The sequence below is a fragment of the Macrobrachium rosenbergii genome, chromosome 18 (genome assembly GCF_040412425.1).
Source record: "Macrobrachium rosenbergii isolate ZJJX-2024 chromosome 18, ASM4041242v1, whole genome shotgun sequence".
Taxonomy (NCBI): Eukaryota; Metazoa; Arthropoda; class Malacostraca; order Decapoda; family Palaemonidae; genus Macrobrachium; species Macrobrachium rosenbergii.
In genome coordinates, this window is record NC_089758.1 from 13,094,519 (window position 1) to 13,120,884 (window position 26,366).

Genomic DNA, 26,366 nt, shown 5'->3' on the forward strand with positions numbered 1-26,366 from the left:
TTGAATCTATTTCTCAGTCTGATCTTGCATATTGCTAGTCAGTCGCAGTTATCTCTTTATTGTGTTGTAATTTTCAGAATAAAGTGTATTTTGTTGTCATACCCTCTATATTAATTGTGCCTCTGAGTTTTCCTTTTTCCTGGTTTTGAAATGAGTGAAAACTATTTCTTGTGTATAATTGGCAGCAGTAAGATACAATGTAATACAGAAATACAGTACTTCATTTTAAACATATTTTCCTATTCTTAAAGTTCGGAAGAAATAGTATGAGTCTCGTATCTTAAGATGATTCCCGTATGTAATAATTCTAAATAAATAGAGAATTAGTTCAGTTAGCACTACAGAGCATGTAATGAAAAAACTTTAAGGTGTATGGAAAAGGCTCAAGGAAGGCGAAAATACATCGGTCTAAACGCATGGTGTCTTAAGTCATCTTAGGCAGGTAAGCCATTGTGGAAGCTATTTCTGAAGGAAGGGTTTTCTTTCAGATCTGAGCAACAAATCTGTAGATCTTATTTTGTACGATGTTAACATTGCTAGAGATTGGAAAGAAACGGTTGTACTGGTCGTGGTTAGGGGAGTGCAGTCCTTTGCACAGGCTGAACTTGGAGCTAGTTGAGAACAATAATTAACATCTAGACCTCATCTCCATCACTCCTTCCTCTGCCCAATTCGAAGGGTGGTACTTATAAGTCCTATCACAAGATTATGTACATATATATACATATACTGTATACGTATATATACACACATTTATTATATATATATATATATTTATTTATATATATTATATATATCTTTGTGTGTGTTTTCGTGTTGATTTATTTATTGGACGTAACTGAAATAGTGTCATATTGCGCACTAAAATAAAAAAAAAAGAAACACGACTAGATATGAAGAGTACTTGTAATAGACTGTGGCGTGTTAGTTATTGAAAGACAAGAAAAAAATATTCATCATTATTCATTAACTGGCAAAGCAAGCTTCCAGAAAGTCGAACGTTCATATTTAGCGTTCTGCTTAACGCTAGTTAATAGAAATAAGCAAACGAACGATTTCCTTTACTCAAATAAGCAGTTGAAAGCTGTGTCAAGAACTTGAAAGAAATTGAAAGTTAAAAATGAGTCCAGACGGACATATGAGGCAAAGAAAACTCTTAATTAAAGGATGCATTTATCTACTGGGCAGTTGTCATGCATGGACTGTTGCTCTCGTTCGCTGGATGTTTTCAAATTGTCATTCTTCGGGACAGAATTGAATCAAAGTTTCCCATCTAATGGATAAATTGCTCTCGAATACTACAGTGCTCACTAAGCTCCACACTGGCGGGTTGATGACTCCCCTCGTCTTCTACAGATACGACTTCAGCCACTGCTCTCGAGGACATCTTGGTTCTTATACCGCCAGCGCTTTCCTGACGTCGTTAACTAAATATGCAGACCCCCCATGGCTGTCAAAATAACTTCATGCAAATAAAAATTGACATATGTCGCCTTTCTTTGTAAGACTGCAGTCTTGAATACTATGTCCTTTCCTTAAAAAAAAAAAAATCGTAAAGCATTCCTACAACAACAAAAACGTGATTCGAGTGTAAAACGGCAGTTTCTTTTACATTTAAACTATTTACAAGGTTCTTAGATCTAAGGAGTGCCATTTTCAGTCAGGGATTTTCTATCTGAATAATTAGTTCATTAATGAAGAAGTGATTTGTTGTGTTATACTGATTAAAATTAAAATATTTACACTGGGATTATGGACTGAATATCAGGTAATCACAGACATTGATCATTAAATTTCAAATAAATATTAGGTTCTGAAGTCCGTTAAAATGGCTGTTTGGCAAGTAGAATAGTCTGTAAACGTTACTAGCAATGTAATTTACCGCCTATTACGTGTCTGGACTATATCACAGTGAATTTTGTTAAAGAACGTCAGCATGACTAATCTGAAATTATCTAAATCAACTTTACATCAAGCAGTAAAAAAAAAGAAAGGATTAAGTAAGAATGCGAACTGGCCATTAAAAGAGAAATATTGGTGATTGTTTACGTGTTGGAGTAACTATTAGTAATGGGCTGTTTGGATGTAGTTTTGTGGACTAATTAGACAGTTTTAACGATTGGTATGTGTAATATATATTAAATAGATTGTTTTTTCAGTCTGTTATTGCCCTGTGTGAGTAGTTCTTACGTTCAGAGATGCGGTGAAAAGTGAGGAAAACTGCACAGGTATTTTGCGTGCCCGTGACATTACATAAACTTTTTTATGTAATAGTATATTTATGCCTTGGAAGTGCACCACAAGACCAAAGTTTATGTATTACTTGAACACTTATTTTATTTCACCGTTTGCAGAAATATTCTTTCGTGTATTTCTTGTGCAGTTATTTTATTTCACCTTCTGGAAAAATATTCTTTCTGCCTGGGAGATGTGCACTGCAAGGCCGGAATGGATGTCACGCGAATCAGAGAGACCTACATAGGATTAGCTAAAAAAATATGCCAGTATTCCTGCAGTTCTGATGCCCATCTTGTTGATGGGAAAAAATGCTCTCATTTACTATTTGGTATTGTTTTGAAGAGACGGTCGGTATAGCCGAAGAAAAATGTTACCTTCTTACCAACTCTCTTGGAACAGAAGACTGTATCTATGTCCGCGGTAAGTACTGAAGTTTCTTTTACAATATTAACGTGTTTATTCGGTAAGAATAGATTCCGCAGTATTGGAATCCGTATGGTATATTTGAGGGGAAGATAAGCACTGATACTGATGTTGGTTCAGACACATATATACGAATATACATACATACATAAATATAAACACATTCAGTATATATATATATATATATATATATATATATATATATATATATATATATATATATATATATATATATATATATGTGTACAGTATATATGTGCATGTAAGTATGTATGTATGTATTATATTCTTATATAATTATGTTTGAACCAACTTCAGTATCGATGCTTATCGCCCCTTCAAATATTCCATACGGATTCCAATACTGCGGAATCTGTTCTTATATTGAATAAACACACACATATGTGTGTGTATGTGTGTATATATATATATATATATATATATATATATATATATATATATATATATATATATATATATATATATATATATATATGTGTGTGTGTTGTGTGTGTGTGTGTGTGTGTGAGAAAAGTGTAGACCTGTATTTAAAGTATTTTACTAACATTTTTCACGTCAGTTAATTGTCAGGCCGTTGTTTATCCATTTTATCCATTTCAAAGTTTGAACAAATTTGCCTAGAACATGAACAAATTTGCCTAGAACAAAAACACATGTATTTGTCAGAGAAAGTCTTGATGAAATATCTATTTCGTCGCCCCATAAACTACTATTTCATGAGCTTCAGCTTGCTACAGCAACTGCTATACTCCGCTTCGTTTCCTTCCAATAATATTTAGATCAGAAATGAATTCTAGGAACACTGGAAGAGCTCAAATGAAAAACGAACTAAAACAATAATATTTTACTCTCTGGATAAAGTCATCCAAATTGTAAGTAAATCTTACCATTTCCTTGGTGCCACAGCTCCCTGTCCTCTAGAATTAGTGAGTGCAACTTAGCAGAATTAAAGTAAAATTCTGTTTAGGTAACAAAGTCATACAAAGTGAAGGTATTTCATTACCGTAAAACTGGGGAAAATCTCTGATAAAGTGGTCGATGCTTGCAATTGCTCTTTTAAGCAAAGTTGTCATCTAAGTAGGTTATCTTTTATGAACTTATATTTTTGTCTGCTCTAGTCACTAGCTCTAAGTCATTCTGTTAGTTGTTTCTCCGTTTTCTAACACAGGGCCATTGTTATCTGTGAAACATTCTTTGAAAGTTAAGGGACTCGTTGCATATTTATGCATTTTGAACAACAATACGGAACCGTGGAAGTCTAACGTTAGATTAACGAACGAAAAGATACAGTATCCAAAATATTCGCAACAGAATAGAACAGCTGAATGACAAACTTACCTTATCAGAATAATCCTGTTGAGATGGGGTACTAATGGCACTTGCGGTCACCATACTTAAAAGACACTTTATTATTATTATTATTATTATTATTATTATTATTATTATTATTATTATTATTATTATTATTATTATTATTATTATTATTATTATTATTATTATTATAAAAGAGAATGCAGACACTTGGCATCATCATTTTCGGTTACGTGGAAAAAGTTCACAAAATGAAAAGGAGAAAATCATGGAAAGAGCAGGTGAGGGGGTTTGACTTTGGTTGCTGGCTTCAAACTGATGCTCAGTAATGCCAACCAGCGTACTCAAGAATTCCCTCAATCCGTAGGAAACTCCCCAGAATTCACCTTTTCTTATATTGTCCTCTGCTTCATAGGAAACACGAAAACAATGTTAAATGGGACTATACAGTATATTTTAAAAAGTTTCGCGGCAGCAGTACAGGCTCTCCAGTTATTTAAATAAAATAAAAAATTTAAATGTTAAATTATAAATTCATTGCTGGACAAGCGGGTAGGAAAAATGAAATTGCATCAAAATGGATGGTTCTTTAGGAAGGATGAACCTTTGAAAAAAGTTTCTTGTTTTCTTACAATAAGCCTATTTAAATTTCTATTTTAGGTATCATCTTTAGTGCCTCGACCACGTGCATTATAGCCTACAAAATAAGCATAAATAAATAAGATGTCTGTTTCACATTTCTGTAGGGGAAAAAATAATTATTTTAAGAAAGCTAATGTCATGCAATTCATTATGACATCTCATGCCATCACTACTAATTAATCCATAGCTTTAATTTTTTTTAATAGCCTTTCCTCAACAGGAAAATTGGTTGTACTTTCACTTTCACTTTGTTTGGTTTTGTGTACAGCCCTCCACAAAGATAATTCCCTCTCTGGCGGGCCCTTGTACGTATTCAAAATAAGGTGCTTCTTATATTTTATAATTGTCTTTCAGTGTTTTCTCGTCAGTATCGTAGCTCCTGCAGGATAGAAGAGTCTTTAGTTCTTTTTTTTTAATTCGCTTTCTTCTTATTAAATTGCATAGAACATTATTAGTCACGTCCATGATCCGTATTATTTTTCACCTTTGACACGTATTCTCTATATACTGTGCACTTATTACCATCATATGTTTTATGTTTAGTATCACTATGACCTTTCTTTACACAATTTTTACACTTGAAGATGTTGCTAGCACATTCATTTGATTTGTGATTTTCACCACATCCAGGGCAAGCTAGGTCATTTCTACAAGTTGTTGCGCTGTGACAAAATTCCTGACATTTATAGCATTGATACTTTGCAACGGCTATACAGAATACACAATTTGTCACCTCTACCATAGATAGCCTTTCGTATCTGTGGTGTGCATTTGATTATACAGTGTTTATATTTGTCATCTTTGCCTATCATTTCCTTTACAATCTTCAGGTCGTCACTTTCAGAAATGAGGCTACCTATCCATGGATTTTTCTTGACAATGTTATCGACAATGTCATTTTCATTCTTCGGGACATAGACTATTTTTATTTTTGGTTTAAAGTTTACCCTTTTCATTTACTGATATATTGGTGATATACTGAATCTCCATTTTTGCCTTTTCTAAGTTTTTCCTGTCTGGAAATCTCTTACAAATAAGTGTCCATCTCTTGTTGTTTTAACCTGTTCAACCTAGATTGTTAGCCCTTGCTCTTATAAGCTTTGTATATGTAAATTAGTTTTTTATTTATGTAAATTGCATCTAATACTAAATATCTCACAAAGCTGCCAAATTTCGTAAATTTCGAGACATTTTCCCCGTTTCCCCATCCGCGCCACTTATTCCTTAAATATGGGGAAAATTCCCCATGATTGGCAATGCTGCTGATGCTGGCCAGCAGAGGTGGACCAAGAGTCCGCATACTCCGGTTGGTTCTCCCCAGCAACGTGGCTCCGCCTTCTAAAAGTTTTCACCAATCATCGTCACTCCCCAGCCTCCTCCCCACTGGAACACGTAGAATTTTTCCCACGTGCCTGAAAATGATGCTAAGAGTCTGCATTCTCTTTTTATAGTAATAATCTATAATAATAAAATCCGAGTGGATCTTTCTTGTTTGTCCGCCCCGGGTGAGGGCCGGGTAGGTAGTGGATCAGGAGGGTAGGGGAGACATGAAGGGCAGCGCCGGGTTCCAGAGCACCGTGACGCGCGCCATAAAGCTTGTAATAATAATAATAATAATAATAATAATAATAATAATAATAATAATAATAATAATAAAGTGTCTTTTAAGCTTACCGGAGTTCAATTGCTGTTTTTCAGCCTTGAAATCTGCAACACAAGTGCTTTCCAATAAGCCCTCACTTAAAATCAAAGGATTTGACATGAGTCATTGGTCTTGGGGTGGTTACTCTCATCTCAAAACTAACTTAAAACGGTATGCCATCAGATCAGTTTATTATGTCAGCCCTTAATGTTGATTCGTGGTGACATACGCGTAAATAGAGTTCATTACGTTTGCTGCATAAACTGTAGACCAGCTTTATTTTTGCTCGCAACACCAGGCAGACTGCTGCTGGAAACGTGCGTCGTTTTCCTGTATTATTATTATTATGTTGTTGAAGGACATTCAAAGGCTTATACTTCTCCTCATATGGACGCTCTGCTGGGCTCCCCAGAACGCTACACCACACTAGAGTTTAAAATTTTCACTAACATTGTCATCAGCAGTATAGCAGATGTATTCATATACACGTGTATATTTTATATTTTGTGAAGCACTCATTTAAATACAATATATATATATATATATATATATATATATATATATATATATATATATATATATATATATATTATATTTTGTCTTTATTTATATATTCATTCCATATTTTGTCTTTATTTATATATTCACCACGTTCCATATTTTCGTGATTGTGTTATATATATATATATATATATATATATATATATATATATATATATATATATATATATATATATATATATATATATATATATATATATATATATATATATATATATATATATATATATATATATATATATATATATATATATATGAAGTTAGGTATCTACAAAAAATCAGGTTATGAGGGTAAAATTAACTCAGAAACAGCATCACTAAAAACTAATGAGGAACTGTAGCATTTCATCCATACATCTCCACTTAAGGATTTGGAAACAGAAACTGCTTCATTTTGGAGACAAGGCCAAAACCAACGTTTTTTCTTATGGGATTTTACCTTCAAACTTCTTAACACTTCCAGAAATGAAAGCATATTAATTGTCATTCTAAGTAATATATTTCATAAGGTCATGATACGTCTATTTCTATGCAGTGATTTACAGTAAATCTCTTGACCTAATCATTATTGTGTAAAATTTCTCATATGGCAGACAGTGCCCAAATATGAGAAATTTTACACTATAATCATTAGGCCATGAGATTTACTATAAATCACCGCATAAAAAACTTATTATGACCTGTTTTAGAAAGATAATTGCAAGCTTTCATTTCTACACGTTTCATTTTGACCCCGCGTCCAATATGAAACGGGTTCGTGAGGGTTTTTACCCCATAGCGTGATTTTTTTTGTATTTCTCAATTTCTTATATTTCTTTGTGTTGCGTGAGCAGCAGTCTAAGGAATAAATCGTTTTGCTTTTGGTTACACTAAATCGCATAATTTCATTTCTTTGAAATTAATATTTTGGTGACCCCCAAAAGTTACCCGACCCCTGATTTCTGGTGGTTGAAAAAACAAAAGTAGAGGCAATGTTGACTCATAATAACATCATTCAGTCGGCGTCGTCGTCATCAGTGAATAACACGAGAGCAGTCTGGAGGCTTGCAGTTTCCCGGGGATCTGATTTCCCGCCAAAATAAAGCATGGCAGTTAAGCCCGGGGGGAAGGCCAAGGTGGCGCAGTCGAGCTCCTCCGGCTGCACCACCCTGAACCTTCCCCCCCGCCCACCTATCCCAATATCCTACCACTCTTCATTTTGGCGGGAAATCACTCCCGAAAACCTTCAAGCTTCCGGAATGCTCTCGTCTTCATATTGATCATGATGACGCTAGCACTGACATTTTTATTTGAAGCGTTTCACTATCTTTTACATATACCCAAATTTAATGAAAAATGATCTTTCGTGATAACATGCTTTTCACACAGCCATTTATAGAAAATGTCATGGCATAATGATTCATATGTAAAACTTTTCCCATTTTGCTAAGATCCTCTCTAGGGAGGTTAGATTTATGGAGGTGTCCTGACCCGATTAAGTGAAACTCCCACCGACCATCATTTTAACATTATGGACTCAATGCTTGTGGGTTAGTCGCGATCAGAACTTTGTTGTGAGAATCAATTTTTATTTACATTTGGACAACTGACTGAAATTTGAGCATACTTGTAGGGATTAAGATCAAATAATTGTTAAAACTAGCAGCTCAGCTCTCAAGTGAATCAGTAGCAAAATCTTTGCAGTGCGTCTCGATCGTATAAAAATGAATGAATTTCAAGGAAGCAAAGCAACTATTACCCTCCCTATGGTGTTTAATAATTTGATATAAACTCACGAGATCTTTGTTCTCGAGATAACAAATGTCCAATTCAGAGGGAAGATACTTTGCTAATTGCATTACTGATGTTGTGAAGCATGCAGTAATGCTCTCACAGATGAACCTAAGAACACAGCGCAGTACTCAATTAAAACTGTTGATGCACCCTCAGATGATGTTGAAATATGCCAGTGCAACAAAAATGTCCCGATTTTTAGTAATTTTTTTCTTAACATGATGATATTAGTCTAAGAAGAAAAGACTTTCATAAAACTGTTTATGCAGTATTAGAAAACCATATCAACAAAAAGATTTTTTTCAAATATACCAAAATATATGTATGATCGTGAGTCAAATATAAAAAAAAAATCACGTATTTTGCTTATTAAAGCTATTTCAGTAAATTACCCCCCACAAGTACGATATTCTTATGCTGCAAAAAGTTTTTGGCGTCTCTTGCTAAAACAAAATGCAGAGTCAGCAGACATAAGCTGATTATAGTCCACTTCAGAATGCCAGTAATGTTAATTTTAACTTTGTTGGCTCAGACATCAAAACAGCTGCATATATATTATTATTTATAAATCACGAGAATATTGCTTTTGAGCTAGTTGAAGAAGTGTTCTGTGGTTTATTGTACTGAGCAAACACCTGGACCCCGCAGTGTTAAACTTTCATGTCTTGATATATGATACAAATATTTCCTGCAAAAGAAATAATTGAAGAAATTTGTGAATTTATTTGTGTTTCCTTATTTGTTGTTTAGTTTCTGTTTCATGTGGGTTCACTGTGTTTAAGCCTATGTTTTACATTTCCTTTGTATCTTTATTGCACTTTAAACGGAAAATAAATAATTTACAAGGTTCAGAAAGTGTTTGTGTCTTCCTTGAAAGACAACAAACAGAAGGAAAGAAAGAAAATAACAATAAACAATGAGGAGTTCATCTATTTCTAGCATGGAATTTTAAGGCCTATCTAACCATCTTGAGGGAGTCTTGCTGACTTACCAACTCTCACAAAGGGTCTTTATGAGTCAGAAATGTCACAGTGACGGTTGGTATTGTTTGGGTCAGGGCTAATGATATGAACCCAACCTCCATGGCCCTTTTTTATTTCCCCACCATAGCAAGGACAAACCTTCCATGTCTCTTGTAACGTCGTGGGAGGGTGCTGATTATCCCCCAGAATGCTAAGTTTTAACCTACTTCATTGTAGGTCACTGACATCAAAACAGCTCTATAATTCTCTTATCGCTATTTTTGAGCTATTGAAGAATGCTGAGCGTCTGTGTAGCGTTTGGTTGATATTCAAATTGCATCAGAAAAGGAGAAATGTATTTATTTACTTTCCTTACAGATGAAGAAACAAAGAGAAAGAGGTTTTATCTCCGTCAGTGGGAGGACAAGTTTAACCCTTCTACTCATTGCATTTGTAAGGGGAAGTCTGAGGCAAGAACTTCTGGGATTACAATTTCTAGCATGGAATTATAGGCATCTAAAGATATGTCCTCAAAGAGTTTGTGCGTGACTAAAAACTATTTGAAATACAAAACTGGTTATATAACCACCATATTTATACAAACAATTTTTCAACCTTGAGACTTAAACTATAAGATATGGAATTGCAAGGCCAAAGACAATTCCTTGCTGGAAACTGTAGGAGATCTTGCTGTTTTCCTAGAGGCATTGTCTATTGTTATTCCATATTCAAAAATATACATCTTTTAATATGAGTACCAATTACTGCACTAAGTACACGGGTCGTTAGCCTGGTTTAAAAAAAACAATTTTCATTTTTATGGAATTATTTGTATTTACAATATTGGTTATGTCAAGAGTTGTGTGACAAAAACAGTATTTGAAATACAAAACTGGTTATATCATTTGTTTTGAATACAAACAATACATTATTGACATTAAAAATACCCAAAAGATGGGGAGAAAAAGGTTGAAAACAGAATGCTTACTACAGTGCGATGAGGAGAGGGGTTAAACTTGTCCTCCCACTGACGGAGACAAAACCACCTTCTTGTTTCTTCATCTGTAAGGAAAGTAATTAGTGAAATTCGTACCTTTCTAATGCACAGACGCTCAGCATTCTTAAATACGAATCTTAAGTAGCAAAATTATATCATTTAGGCAGAAGTATAAGAACATTTTAAGCAAGGTCTTTAGACCTTGATTTTAAGATTGTCGAGAGGGTGCATATGGCGTAAAAAATTACCATATTAAATATACTGTATATGTGTATGCATATGTATGTTGTCTGCTATGTGTCCACAGGTCCATAAAATGAAATAATAAAACACCTTCTATTGATATACATTTTCTTTTCATGTAAGTTCTTAATTTAAACTTCTGTTACCTAAGTTACTGTCTGTTAAAAATTTAATAGGCATTACACATACGGTGTACACTTGCAGAAATATATGTGGATGCCCTGATGCATTCCTGAATACAAACATAAACACAACAAATACAAATAAAAATATGTTAAGCGAAATCTTTTCATCACCCGGGGGCAGCTTAATACACAACAACCACCCTGACGTACTTAAAAATACCAGACTGTTACCGCCACAAGGGAAATGACGTCAACCGTTCACTCTCTCTACCTTGGTCTAGGTCTCTCCCTGTGAGCTCCCTCTCGTAGTCTTCTAATCTGGTCCCACTACGCCTAAGGCGCTTTGTGGGACCTGCATGTTGTCGTCCTGTGCAAACGTATTATATACGGAGACATTCTACATGCCACGCGGCGTTGTCAAATCCACACTATCATAACAAAGAAAATGAGACCCTTTTACTTTTTCTGGAAAGACTTGATGTTTCCAGTCCTCCTTATATCAAGTGGGACCTTATTGTACAATACTGCAGCTACATATTTGGAGGCTCTAAAACCAACAAACGAAGTGCTTTTTGACTCAGGCAACTTGAAACCGCCAGTAGCTAATCTTGTGCTGACACCATTGCTTGGCTGTATTTTGTACATCAAATCTCTTAAATATCTTGGACATCCAGTTTGCATCGCCTTTCAAGTCATAAAACGTATTTAAAACATTTTTCTAATTTTCTAGCTTTTATAGGCACCTTTATTAAGCTTGCTCCTTTTTCTTCTTCTTCTTCTTCGTTTAACGTGTTTTTCCCATTTTTCATATGGGGTAAGCACGACGCCTTCTTTTGAAGGACTTTGATTTGGCGTTGGGGTAGGCCGTAGCCTCGATCGGCTGCCCTGCCTGACATCGCTTAGACCCCGTAGCACATGTGTATATGTATCATGCCAAATCCCCAGCTCCCTATATACTATTATTTTGCAGCCTCCTAAATTGTAGCCTAGTTAGGTTATGATAATTAGGGTTGACGTAGTCCAAAGGCCATATTCTAAAATGGCATCCGGTAATCTTTACAACATTATTGATTTGAGCACTGAGAGACAAATTACAGTGCAGCAGCACACTCAAGTCATGAACTTCATCGGTTAATTCTCCTTAACTTATTTTTTTCCCCCATTCATATATATTCACTTTTATTCCAATCAATTCTACTTTTAATTGCTTAAGTGCTATCCATTCCTTAACACTGGCAAGAACATCATTTAATATCTCATTTGTATCCTCGATGTTATTTGTGGAGAAATAAAAATTGAGTGCGATCCGCTCATAGCTTGAACTTGACCCTGTGTGTCTGCAGTACGTTTGACAAAATAGGATTGACCCTAACACACTTCCTTGGGATATTCCTTTACTGGTGTTTCATAGGATGAATATGAGTTTCCAGTGTGTGCACTGTACTTTGTCATAAAAGTAGTTTTCCAAATACTTAAAGCTTCATAAGTTCAAATGGAGGTATATCATTTAGAGATACGTCATACACAGCCGTTGTAATTTTCGCCTTAGGTGTTGGAGAGTGCTTGCAGCTGCCATGTCATTCCTGGACATTCAACAGCTGAGAAATTCCAAAGCGTTAGATAAATAAATAAACAGATAATGAACCATTCTCTTGCGGATATCTGACACTTCTTACTATCCGAGGGAGAAGTGAATGACTTAAATGTACCACACAAAATATATCCTTTTCTACTGAATGGACACCTGTCCTTGTTTTAGTTAAATCGAGTGATGTCCCATATGGACTACATTAATACTGTTCAATATCCAAGTTAAACGAGTATAATAGCAATATTTTAATGGCCTCTTGAGATAATAGGGCGTTTGCAGCATCCCTTTAAGACTCGTGTACGTTGCTTTCTATTGTGTTATTTTTTATCTGTTCCCTTTGTTCTGCTTCTTCCAAATTTGCATATTCTATTTTCGGTCTCATCCAAAAAAGAACTTTCCATGTGAAAATAATCGACCATTTTGCCAAAAACACCATTCACATTATATCACTGCATCGACCCTTGACAACGAACTACTTGATTCAAACAATTTTTTTTCCATAATCAATAAAAGGAGATGGAAATTCCCTTCTCATTTTTGTCACAGCAGTCCTTTTTTTTGAGTGGAAGAATCATTGTAAAAGCCTCGTAATCACATGAGTCACTCAAATGGTGAAAAAATCCACACTAATATGTGTAAATTATATATATTTAAAAATATACACACAACGAGAACTGTCGAGAATCTGCTTGATTCTCCTTATCAGTCTAACATTTAGACTGATGAGAATGGAGAAGGTTCTCTAAAGCTCTCGTTGTATGTATATTTTTAAAAATATATTTACACTTACATCCTGGTAGACATAAACGACGTGACGTCTTTGACGATAGTTTTGACTTTCTCTCTCTCTCTCTCTCTCTCTCTCTCTCTCTCTCTCTCTCTCCTCTCTCTCTCTCTCTCTCTCTATATCTATCTATATATATATATATATATATATATATATATATATATATATATATATATATATATATATATATATATATATATATATATATATATATATATATATATATATAATTCTGTAGCTGCAGTTTGACATAATGATTAATGCATACAAATAATACAATAAATATCATGGGGCCAAATGTCATTTGGAAACAACATAATGCTGCCCTAGTTGCCAAAAGGTGGCACGTGCCCGGTAGGCCTATAGCTCATACCAGCCAGCCTTTACCCTGAGGCGGCCAGTAAACGTGGCAAAGTGTGAAAGTGGGTAGGAAGGTTGGTGTGGACCTCCTGCGTCTAACACCAAATTTACACAGCCATGGTCACAGCTTGATGCCCCTGGGTCAGAAGGATAATCTCTTTTGTACAACATAAATATGCTTGTATTCATGCCTACAGATTTTGTTCCATATATGCAAAAATCATTAGAACTACACTCACGTGCATGCTTAATATACATATATTTACATTTCATAAATGCCAATTTGCTTTATTACATTTATAATATTCATAGCTTATTTGCCATTTTCCTTGAGGGAGTAATTCCTCTGTTCAAAATGTACGGCACTGGACTAAGTACGTTACTACATCACTCAGCAGAGGGATAATGATTCCAATACTTCACTTTCACTTTGTTCGGTTTTATGTACAGCCCTCCACTGGGATGATTCCTCTCTGGCATCTTATATATATATATATATATATATATATATATATATATATATATATATATATATATATATATATATATATATATATATATATATATATATACACGAAGTATTGATAAAAGTTAGGTACCAGAGATAGCCTACTTTGTTAGATTAGACAAGTTATTTGTAAGAGAAACTTGATATAAGGGTTTTGAGTGTAGAGTAATTCAAACAGATTTTAGTACTGCTTTTGATTAATTAAATCACATGACACTTATTTATAAACTTCAGAATCTTGGAGTGAGCAGGTATGTTTTTGGATTACTTCAAGATTTCTTTACAGCAGCAAGTTGTTGTTCATGGGATCTTTAGCGAACCAAGACCTATTTTGCATGGAGTTCCACAGGGTAATGCTCTTGGTCCACTGTTATTTTTAGTGTGAACAAGTGACATGGTTGTTGGCATGAAAAACAAGATTGCTCAATATGCCGATGACGCAACAGTTGTTGGTGTTGTAAAGTCACCACTTATGATAAATGAAACCGCCCTAGTTTCAATCGTGACATGTAACGGATTAGTGAATGGTGTCGTCGGTAGGGTATGGGGCTGACCTTCAGTAAAACGAAAACATTATTGATTAGCAGACCTCAAACAAATTTTCCACCTCAACCCCCCTTTCAGGTGGATAGAACTCTGCTGAGTGAGTCTGAAGCTTTAACTATTCTTCGCGTAACTTTTGACACATCTTACTTTGGAGAAACATCTAATGAAATGCCGCACGAAGTTATGTATTGTACGTAAGGCCTCATATATTTATAACAGTGATAAAATCAATGCAACCGGATTTAGGTCATTTGTCCTTCCTTTACTAGAAAATTGTTCTCCGGTATGGATGTCTGCTTCTGCTAGATATTCACCTCTTTTAGCCGGAGTGGTTCGTGGTGGCAGGTTGCTGTTTCCTAACATTAGCGGTTGTGGTCTCTTGCTTGTCAATTTTTCGTAAGTTGTATTTTAACAGTGATCTTTCACATTCACAGTTGATCTCTGATCCTCTTTTCCTGCCGAGAACAACCAGACTTGCTGAACAGCAGCACCAATATCCAGTAAATGTGCCTCGCTGTCGAACTTCTCAGTTCCGTTGAACGTGGAACAGTCTCCCTGAGAATGTTGAACAACTGGAACTTCAAAAGTACAACAGAAGATTAAACGCATCACTACCCCAAGACAATTCTCTTTGAATTTTAAAAATTTACTTATATTTTTATCTATTAATTTATTTTTTCCTTTCTTATAACTGATCTCTTCTTTCTGTATCTCCTATTACCTTCTGTTACTTCTTTCAAATGAACACAATAATAATAATAATAATAATAATAATAATAATAATAATAATAATAATAATAATAATAATAATAATAATAATAATAATAATAATACTTCTTGCCTTCCGGTTTGAGGGAGCTTACTTTAAAGGTCAGTTGTCTGTTGCATATGAAAGTTTGTTTAATAATAATAATAATAATAATAATAATAATAATAATAATAATAATAATAACTTGAATGTATACAGAGCACAACTTGAATGCATACAAACAAAGCTCCTTCAATATTGTGCTTCACCTTTTCATCCATAGTTTTTAATTTTTCATGACTGTTCTTTGATACATATTTATTTATTCTTTTACTACCTAATTTGTGTTTCTGACTCCTGCCACAGATTTCTTCGCTTTGCTTCTCCATAATTCTATAGAAATTTGCTCTGTAACTTCGTATCTTTGGCTTCTTCCAGAAGAATGTGTGAATATTCTGAATAATAGCAATAATTATTTTCACTTTTTTCTCCCATGAGTGTTCTTTTACCTATAATTTCTCAGAGGCAATTTAACCAATTCAATCCAACGATCCCAATGTTATATTTTGAATATAGATTGAAAAATATTGCTTTTTTCCACAGGATTTGTACATCTAGACAAATTTCTTTTCATACTGGGTATTTATGGCAGAAAAAACTAGAGAAATTAGAGATAATTCTGAAAAAAATTATCAGTGACCCTTTGGAACAATAGATTCGATGAATTATGAATAACTGAACGTAGCTTCAGCATTATTTAGTAGAGCTTTAATTTTCATCTTTATTTCAATATGCTACCTTATCTAACCATGAAAAATCCCACAACGGCAAATAGTCTATATTCATGCCCCTTTCCTCTTGTTTTCGTTACCTACAATTATTTTTAGGGAGGATGCGGACGCCAAGACCTCACTCCCAGAGGCTCCCAGGGGCACATGGGAAACTGTCCGCGTTCCAGTCTCCTGGATAGAAAATTTGGCGGGTCGTAGAAGGCATCGTGCTTACCCCACATAAAAATGGGGAAAAAAAGCACGTTAAAAGAAGAAGAAGAAGAATTGGTCCATATTATAATCCTGTTACAACTTTATACCATTAATCTACATTCTTCAGTGAACTTATGGTTAGTTAACCTTGTTGTTATGTATGTATGTATGTCAAAATTCATGTGCCCCTGTGTGTGAGTGCTATTTTATCGAGTGCAAGTATACTTATTACTTAATTATTTCCATGACCAATATATTCAAGGTAAAATAAAAAAAATTCTTTTAGTTGTATAAAATCTAAGGATTTTTAAAAATAGAAGTTACTCGGCTTGATAAAACATTTTCTTCAAATTACGATTTTGTTTTGCCATGACGCATCATTTACTGGTTCAAAAGAATTTTGAGTTGGGAGGATGGACGCATGGCCATTCGTCCCTGTGAGGGGAGGGGTTAAAAGATATCTTTGCTGTGGTTGGCTGCTCTCCCTTTTCAGGTAAGGGTTAGTGGCGTATCTTCGCTGTGATTGGCTGCTCTCCCTTTTCAGGGAAGGGTCGGTGACGCATCATTGCTGTGACTGGCTAGTCACCCTTTTTGGGGAGGAGTTAGCAAGGGACGCCAGGTAGCTGCTCCCGTTCACCCCGTTCTCATCCCAGGACCTCAATTGTAACTCAGCTTCCGTGGTGTTCTCACGTGCTCGTTGAATCTCTTACCTTTGCGTTTGTGAAGTGATCATGGATTCTGTCGATTCCATCAACAGCTTTCTTCTCTGCGACAGTGATAAGGTAAGTCCGAAATCTATCGTTTTCTATTCTTTAATCTGGTGTTTTATGCTTTGAAAACGAAGTAGAATTAGGTAGTGTTAGGATCTTGTGTTCTTCGCTTTGTTTTACTATTTCTTAATCTTTAGACTGGTACTTTATCCTTTGAAAAGGAAATAGAATTTAGCAGTGTTAGAATCTTAGGCTGGTGTTTTAACTTTGGGTGTTAGAGTGGTTAAGCTCATGTGTTGTTATCATGTTTATCTTGGGGCCTGTATTTTAACCTTGTAAAGGGAGATAGAACTTAGTAAGGTAACAATGTACTGTACTTCGCCATATTTTGCTAATTTTAATCTTTAAGACGGTTTTTTTAATTGTGAAAAAGGAAATAGAATATAGTAGGGTTAGAATGCCCTGTACTGTACTTTGCAATGTTTTGCTTTTTTTTTTTATCTTTAGGCTGGTGTTTTAACCTTGGAAAGGGAAATAGAATTTATTAAGATTGGAATGTATTGCAATTTTCTGTTTTGCTATTATAAATTTACTCTACATGAAAGTGTTTTAACCTTGGAGAAAGAACTTTAATTTAGTTTTGCTATTTTTGTTTAGTCTTTAAATAGATATTTTAACCTTGGAAAAAGGAATAGTATTCAGGGTTAGAATATACTGTAATTCGCTATGTTTGTTATTTTTTAATCTTTAGGCTGGTGTTTCAAGTTTTGAAAAGCAAATTGGATTTAGTAGTATTAGAATATAGTGTACTTCGCAATGGTTGACTTTCTTAATCTTTAGGCTGTTTTGTGTTTTGAAAAGGAATGTGCTGTAATCGCTTTGTTAGGTTATTTTGTTAATATTTAGGCTCGAGTATTAGCCTTGCAAAAGGAAACAGAATTTACTAAGGTTAGAATATACTGTACTTCGTATGTTTTGCAATTTTTTAGTCTTTAGGTAGGTGTGTTTTAACCTTGGAAAATAAAATATAATTTAAGAGTAGAACGCACTTCTGCGTGTTTTACTATTTTCTAATCTTCAGGCAGGAGTTTCAACCTATGGAAAGAACATAATTTTTTAAAAAGTTAGTATGTATTATATTTCGTTGTCTTCGTGTTTTTTTAATATTTAGGCAGATAATCTACCTTTGTAAAAGGAACTAGGATTTATTAGGGTCAGTGTGTATCTTACCTATTTTTTTATGTTTTGCCATTTTCCAATCTTTAGGTTAGTGATGAAACTTCTTGGAAAAAACTGATATTCATTCAAGATAAAATGTGTTGTACTTCGCTATATTTTGCTAATTTATAATCTTAGGCAGATGTCTTACTTTTGCAAAAGGAAATGAAATTTAGTTTGGCTGTACTGCACTTTAGTATGTTTTGCTAATTTTTGAATCTGTAGGTAGGTATTTTGACCTTGGAAAAAGACAGTACTGAATTTATCAGGGTTAGGATGTGCTGTACTTCGCCATGATTTAATATTTTTTAATCTTTAGGTAGGTGGTTTAAACTTGGAAGGAAAATATAATTTATTAAGGTGACATTACTTCGCTGTTTGCCTTCTTTTGATCTTTAGGCTGTTGCTTTAAGTTTTTAAACGGAAATAGGATTTAGTAGTGTTAGAATGTACTATACTTCGCTTTCTATCGACTGTCTCCTAGTCTTTAGGTTGGTGTTTTAACCTTTGAAATGAATTAGTATTCATTAAAGTCTGTATATGTTTTACTATTTCAAAAATGTTAGTAGTGTTAGAATATACTGAGCTTCGCAATGTTTGACTCTTTCTTAATCTTTAGGCTGTGTTTTGTTTTGAAAAGGAATGTGCTGTGGATAATTTATTAATTTTTAGTTTGAAAAAGGAAATAGACTTCATTAAGATTAGATTGTACTTTTTTAATATTTAGACAGGTGTGTTTTAAACCTGGAAAAGAAAATGTAATTTATTACGTTTAGAATGCACTGTACTTATCTGTGTTGCTATTTTCTAATCTTTAGACAGGTGTTTTAACCTTAGGAAAGAAGATATAATTCATTAAGGTTTGGATGTATTGTACTTCGCTGTGTTTTCGTAACTGCTAATATTTAAGCAGATGTTTTACCCTTGTAAAAGGAAATAGAATTTAGTAGAGTTAGACTGTCCTGTACGTACTATGCTATATTCTGCAACCTTCTAAATTTTAGGGTGGTGTTTAAACCTCGAAAAGAAACTAATATTCATTAAAATTAGAATGTACTGTACTTTGCTATCTCATAATCTTTGGACAGTTGTTTCAACCTTGGAAAAGAAAATATAATTTATGAAGGTTGGAATAAGGTGTACTTCGCTAGGTTTTGCTACTTTTCCATCTTTAGGGCAGATGTTTTCAACCTGGAGGGGGAAATGGATTTTAGCATTTTTAGAATGTACTGTACTTTCCTATGGTTTCCTATTATTTAATCTACTGTATATGGAAGGGTTTTGTCCTTGAAAAGGAAACTAAATTTAGTAGGCTTAAAATGTACTGTACTTACTTTGGTAAGCTTTTTGCTGTTTTGCTATTTTTTTTAACCTTGGAAAAAGAAATAGTATTTAGCAGGGGCTGAATGTACTGCACTTCGCCAGGTGGTTTAATCTTGGAAAAGAAAATACAATTTATAAAGGTAACAATGTGCTGTCCTTGGCTATATTTGCCTTATTTTAATCTTTCGGCAAGTGTTTTAAATTTTGAAAAGAAAAAAGAAAATAAGATTAGCGTTAAAATGTACTGTACTTAGGTTTGTTTTAAATATTTCCTAATCTTTAGGTTGGTGTTTTACCCTTTGAATAGTAATTAGGATTTAGTGGTGTTAGTGTCTTGTACTCCTTATCGTTTTACTATTTCTTAATTCTTAGTTAGGTTGGTGATTTACCCTTTGAATAGGAATTAGAATTTAGTGGTGTTAATGTCTTGTACTCCTTTTTGTTTTGCTATTTCTTCATTTTTAGTTAGGTTGGTGTTTTGCCCTTTGAATAGGAATTAGAATTTAGTGGTGTTAATGTCTTGTTTTACTGTTTCTTAATTCTTAGTGAGGTTGGTGTTTTTACCCTTTGAATAGGAATTAGGATTTAGTGGTGTTAGAGTCTCGTACCCCTTTTTGTTTTACTGTCTCTTAATTCTTAGTTAGGTTTGTGTTTTAGTGATGTTAGAGTGTCTTGCACTCCTTTTTGTTTTACTATTTCTCGATTCTTAGTTAGGTTGCTGTTTTACCCTTTGAATAGGAATTGGGATTTAATAGTGTTAGAGTGTCTTGCACTCCTTTTTGTTTTACTATTTCTTAATTCTTAGTTAGGTTGGTGTTTTATACTTTGAATAGGAATCAGAATTTATTGGTGCTAGAGTGTCGTGTACTCATTTTTGTTTTACTATTTCTTCATTCTGATTTAAGCTGGTGTTTTACCATTTCAATAGGAATTAGGATTTAGTGGTGTTAGTGCCTCGTACTCCTTTTTGCCTCAATATTTCTTAATTCTTAGTTAGGTTGGTGTGTTACCCTTTAACAAGGAATTAGGATTTAGTGGTGTTAGTGTCTTGTATTCCTTTTTTTTTTTTTTTTTACTATTTATTAATTCTTAGTTAGGTTGGTGTTTTGCCCTTTGAATGTGATTTAGTGGTTTTCGAGTGTGATGTATTCCTTTTTGTTTTACTACTTCTTAGTTCTTAGTCAGGTTAGTGGTTTACCCTTTGAATAGGAATTAGTATTTATTGGTGTTAGAATGTCTTGTACTCCTTTTTGTTTTACTATTTCTTCATTCTTAGTTAGGCTGGTGTTTTATCCTTTGAATAGGAATTTGGATTTAGTGGTGTTAGAGTGTCTTGTACTTCTCTGTGTTTTAATATTTCTTCATTCTTAGTTAGGTCGGTGTTTTATCCTTTGAATAGGAATTTGGATTTAGTGGTGTTAGAGTGTCTTGTACTAATTTTTGTTTTACTATTTCTTAATTCTTAGTTAGGTCGGTGTTTTACCCTTTCAATAGGAATTAGGATTTAATGGTGTTGGTGTCTTGTACTCCTTTGTTTTAATATTTCTTAATTCTTATTTAGGTTAGTGTTTTGCCCTTTGAATAGGAATTAGGATTTAGTGATGTTAGTGTCTTGTGCAGTACTACCCCTTTTTGTTTTACTATTTCTTAACTCTTAGTTAGGTTTGTATTTTACATGTTGAAAACGAATTAGAATTTAGTGGTGTTAGAGTGTCTTGCATTCCATTTTGTTTTACTGTTTCATTTCTTAATTAGTGTTTTACCCTTAATAGTTAGGTTTACTGGTATTTGTCTTGCATCCTTCTTAGTTAATATTTTATCCTTTGAATAGGAACTAGTATTTAGTGGTGTACTAATTTTTGTTTTACTATTTCTTAATTCTTAGTTAAATTTGTATTTTACCCTTTGAATAGGAATTAGGATTTAGTGTTGTTAGTGTCTTGTACTCCTTTTTGTTTTACTCTTTCTTAATTCTTAGTTAGGTTGCTATTTTATCCTTTGTATAGGAACTAGGATTTAGTTGTGCTAGAATGTACTATTCTTTGCACTGTTTGACTACTTCTTAATCCTGAGGCTAGCGTTTTACCCTTTGTGAAGGAATATAATGTACTCAGTGGTGTAGCTATGGGGGAAGGGAGGGGACCCGGGGCACCCCTGTCAGATGTTTGGCCCGCCGAGTTGAAATTCCTTTTGTGGCTAAACTTTAACCCTTTGGTGGTCGAAAGCAAAATTGTAGTTATAGGTTTTTAGCACAAATGGCACGTATTTTCATGATATTTTGATCCAACTTAATGTTATTATTAACTTATGTATGAAGTGATTGAATCTTTAGTTACAGTTCTGAATAAGTGCAATGCAATTTGCTACTGGTGCTTAGGGTTAATTTCCAGGGAGAGCAGATGAAGAAGAGGGAATGGGATAGGTTGAAATTTTGAAGGGATTTTGGAGGGTCGTAAGTGTTTTGCGTTATTGATGATATGCACTATTTTGATATATTTACTGTACATGACAAGGATATTATACTATAGTTGAAAATTAAAACTTGATCATAGAAATTAGGCTAGTGCTGAATATAAGGTTGTGAGGAAATTTACATTACAGTATTTAATACATTTGCATATAGTAAGAGATGAAAATTGAGCTTTATAACTTCAAATACAGGTTTACTAATTACTAACACTATTATTTTCCTTCGTTCACATGGATATATACTTTCGAAATAGTATATTTTACTAATTACACAGTTGGTACATTAGTTTTGTGTAATTTTCGTTGGCCCCCCTCAAAAAATATCTTGGTACCACAGCTGATGGAATGCCAGCTGCGCCACTGACTGTACTTCGCTATGTTTGTCTATATCTTAATCTTTTGGCTGCTGTTTTAATTTCTTAAAAGGAAAATCTAATTTATTAAGGTTAGAATGTACTATACTTTGCGGTGTTTTATTATATTTTAATCTTTAGGCAGGTGTATTGACTTTGATGAAGGAAATAGGATTTAGGAGGGTTAAAATGTACTTGAATTAATTTGTTATGTTTAACGACTTTTACATCTTTAGGTTGATGTTTTATCCTTGAAAAAGGAAATATAATTTATTAAGGTTAGAACGTACTATAATTTTCTATATTTTACTGGTTTTTAATCTTTAGACAGGCGTTTTATCCTTGAAAAAGGAAGTACTGTAGGTTTTTGTAGTGTTATAATTTACTCTACTTCGATGTCTTTTGAAAGGAAAATAAGATTTATTGGTGTTAGAATGTACTTTACTTCGCTTTTTTTTCCATCTCCTAATCTTTAGGGTGGTGTTTTACCCTTTGAAAATGAATTTGGTAGATATTTTACTATTTCAAAAACGTTAGGCTGGTGTTTTAAGTTTTGAAAAGGAAATAGAATTTAGTATTGTTATTTTGTTTGTTTGTATGTAGTTCTTTTTAACTGAAACAGTAATTGTATTTAATCCTTTTATTTTTACTATCCGCAGGCTTCAGAGTCGACGATGTCCGATGACGAAATTTCTATAGTCTTCGAGTCTGTCCCCGTCAGGGACAACGCCCCTCAGTCCGCCGAGAAGAATTCTAAGGAGATAAAGAGGTCAGTCTCGCTTTCCAAATTTTCGTTCTTGAATGATTGTCTATCATTTATACGAATGTTTACTCTTGCTCTTGAGATCCTGTCAATTAGATCTTCCTACCTAGTGGACAATACTCTTGTTTATTCAGACATTCAGTTGAAGAAACTGACTGATGAGATTCAATGCAGAGGATAGGAGTTTCATAACTTGTTACTGATACCGAAGGGATTCTTTCATATCAGGGAGGCTTTGCCTTTTGCTGTAGGTCACCTGAAACCATTTCACTAATTTTTTCTTCTGTTTCCACAGAGATCCTGAAGATTTCTCCAGATGCTGCTTTTGCAACAAGACTATGTCGTGTGTTGTGGAATACATCACTCATACCGCAGGATGCCCCGAGAATAAGAATGGAATCGTAGGAAAGGCAACTGAGAATCAGGCTGAGAGTAGTGCAACAGGTATGTAAATCGACACTACACGTTGTTGTTGCTGATATTTGCCAGTCGTAGATGCACCGTATATTAAGTTCAATGTATATGAATGAGATGTTCTTGCAGTTTCACTGACTCTTTCTTAAAATGAGACTAATGAAGATTTCACTGATCTTTGCAGATTCTCCTGGACGGTCTATTTCTGATGGAGTCTCGGATAGGGTCCTGTCACCTGCTTTCTCCCCTGTTGAGGATTCAGGGGTCTCGCTTTCACCTGGTGAAGCCTCAGGGCGATCCGTTTCACCTGATGAAGTTTCGGGGCCAGCCCTTTCACCTGGTAAAGTCTCGGGGCCATCCCTTTCGCCTTGTGAAGTTTCGGAGCCAATATGGTTCTCCGACGCCCAGCTTCCTGCCACCAGTGCTGGTTACACCTCGGGAGATGGATGCCTCGGTGAAAGGTTGGTTTAGTTTCTTGTCATTTATCGTTGATACGAAAATAATAGTTTGGCATAATAATCATTTGGAAATTATGCGACTTTTCTATTTTTTTTATTTTGTTAATGATTATTTCATTTTTCAGGGACCAAGATTTATCTCGTGCCGGTTACTTCACTCAGTCTAACGCCGCCGTTGAGTCTCTCCCCTCCCCTCCCCCTGAAGATGTTTCCCGTAGGTTTATCATAGTTATCTCTTTCTTAACATTTTTGGGTTATTATTTTTTTTTTTTTTTTTAGAAATTATGAATGTTGAACTTATATTTTATATCCTTTTCTTTCCAGTTGTAGAATCCGTCAAATGTATTGATGTTTGCCATTCAGCTTGGAATAACATTTTAAAGTCAGGTTACTCTGCTGTTTAGTACGTTTTGTGCCAGGGGTATTCCAATTTGAGCTTTTATTTATAGCCGAAGATATCATTGAAGTTCATTATTTTTTTTTTATTATTATTAACATTCACTCCCAAGCTCTGGCGTCTTACTGAGGCCCTTTCTTCTTCTTCCACAGCTCAGGTGTCGAGGCTGACTTTCCATAGCGGCGGTGTCACCGACGCCTGTTACAGGAAACCGTCTACGGCCATCCTGATCATTGGAGACTGCGTGGCTGTGAAACCAGCGAAGGGTTTGGCCACCGACCTCATTCACAAGTATCCCTACGGCGATGTCTACTCTTCCCGGAGGCCAATATCGAACCTGAACAGGGCCTGCGTTCAGGACAGACCCAATCCCGGCACTTACACCATATCAAGGTCCTCATCCAACGACAACGACCCAGCCATTGTCACAGTTTTCGGGCAGTTCTACATGGGTCCCGGATTTGAGAGCAACAGGTTCAGCCAGAAACTGGTGCAGGATATGAAGGCAAGGGCCGGTTACTGGCTGGACCCTTATACTCCGACGGTGGACCCCAGGTATTGCGACCTGAACCTGCTGACTGGACTCCAATGGGATATGCAGGAGAACAGGGTCTACTGGTTCCGGCAGGCCCTGGAGGAGTTGGCAGGCGTCGTCCGGGAGGAGGGCATCGATAGGGTTGTCATACCCTATGGCATCGGATGTGGTCCGGCCGGAGGCAATTGGCTGCAAGAGTACCTGTTGGCTGTCGAGGCCTTCGAGGCCCAGGTGCGCCGCCATGGGGTGCAGGTGGTCATCGTCACGAAGCTGGAAGACAAGAAGCCCGTCGCTTCCAGCAGAAAGAACGTCTTCTACCAAAACAAGTGTCGGACTCACAGGAGTGCCAACAAGCCTTATTTGCGTCATGGCACCTGATTCTGCTGTTTTAATGTTCCCCAGTTGTATGAGTGTTGCTTGTATCAGAGCGTTTCAGTTTTCGATGATGAGTTTGCTCATGTATACTTGGTTTTAGATTTTTTTTCTTTGTGTTCATACCAAGATCATTTTTTTTATGTTGTTGTTTAGATAGCTTGTGTTCATTTTATTTAGATAATATTTTGTTAACGTTGTTTGGATAGAAGTTTTTGTTTATTTTGATTAAATAAGTTTTTGTTTATTTTGTATTCACATTATTCATGTAAAATTTTCGTGTACACATTGTTTTGATAATTTTCTTGTGTTCATATTCTTCAAGTAATTTTTGTGTACTTCTTGTTTAGGCAATTTTCGTGTGCATATTGTTAAGTTCCATTTTTGTGTGCATATTGTTAAGTTCCATTTTTGTGTGCATATTGTGTAGATCATTTTTGTGTACATATTGTATAAATTCGACGCTCAATATATGTTAATATTGTTAGCTTACGATGATTATTTTTAGATCTGATGTACAGAGAGAATAATAAAGAATAAAGTTTTTTTATATCTTTCTCTTGATCCTTATTCTTTATGAATTTATGATGAATATTTTTTTCACTGCAAAATTTACAGACGAGGAGAAGGTCTGAGAAAATTATATATTGTAGAAACCTTTTGGTGTCATACTAACCAAATATAGGATGAATTAATAGCCCCTGCTGCACAAGGAAGTAGACAGTTTAGTCAAACAATTGTGTTACAAATATGGAACTTTGTAATGAAACTGAAAATTCAAGTATATTTAGATGAAACAAAACTTGACAATCTCAGTCGGTTTATATTTCGTCACGAATGATAATTATACTAAAAGACGAAGAAAGCTTTAGATGCATAAAAAGTCCTCCGAA

General features: G+C 34.7%; 1 protein-coding gene across 1 annotated transcript; it reads left to right on the top strand.

Moving 5' to 3' along the window:
• The first annotated feature begins 1,641 nt into the window (after positions 1-1,641).
• On the top strand, positions 1,642-26,019 carry LOC136848124 (uncharacterized). Its single transcript, XM_067120391.1, has 8 exons — positions 1,642-2,658; positions 16,366-16,598; positions 17,006-17,243; positions 23,194-23,303; positions 23,593-23,741; positions 23,896-24,172; positions 24,295-24,383; positions 24,719-26,019. The coding sequence occupies exons 3-8, from the start codon at positions 17,193-17,195 to the stop codon at positions 25,477-25,479; spliced, it is 1,437 nt and encodes a 478-aa protein (XP_066976492.1). The 5' UTR covers positions 1,642-2,658; positions 16,366-16,598; positions 17,006-17,192; the 3' UTR covers positions 25,480-26,019.
• The last annotated feature ends 347 nt before the right edge of the window (positions 26,020-26,366 follow it).

Excerpts from the sequence above, each read along its gene's own strand:
- LOC136848124 (XM_067120391.1), top strand. The coding sequence starts at position 17,193 with ATGGATTCTGTCGATTCCATCAACAGCTTTCTTCTCTGCGACAGTGAT. Across the intron at positions 17,244-23,193 it reads TTCTCTGCGACAGTGATAAG|GCTTCAGAGTCGACGATGTC; the intron begins GTAAGTCCGAAA and ends TACTATCCGCAG. Across the intron at positions 24,173-24,294 it reads GATGGATGCCTCGGTGAAAG|GGACCAAGATTTATCTCGTG; the intron begins GTTGGTTTAGTT and ends TTCATTTTTCAG.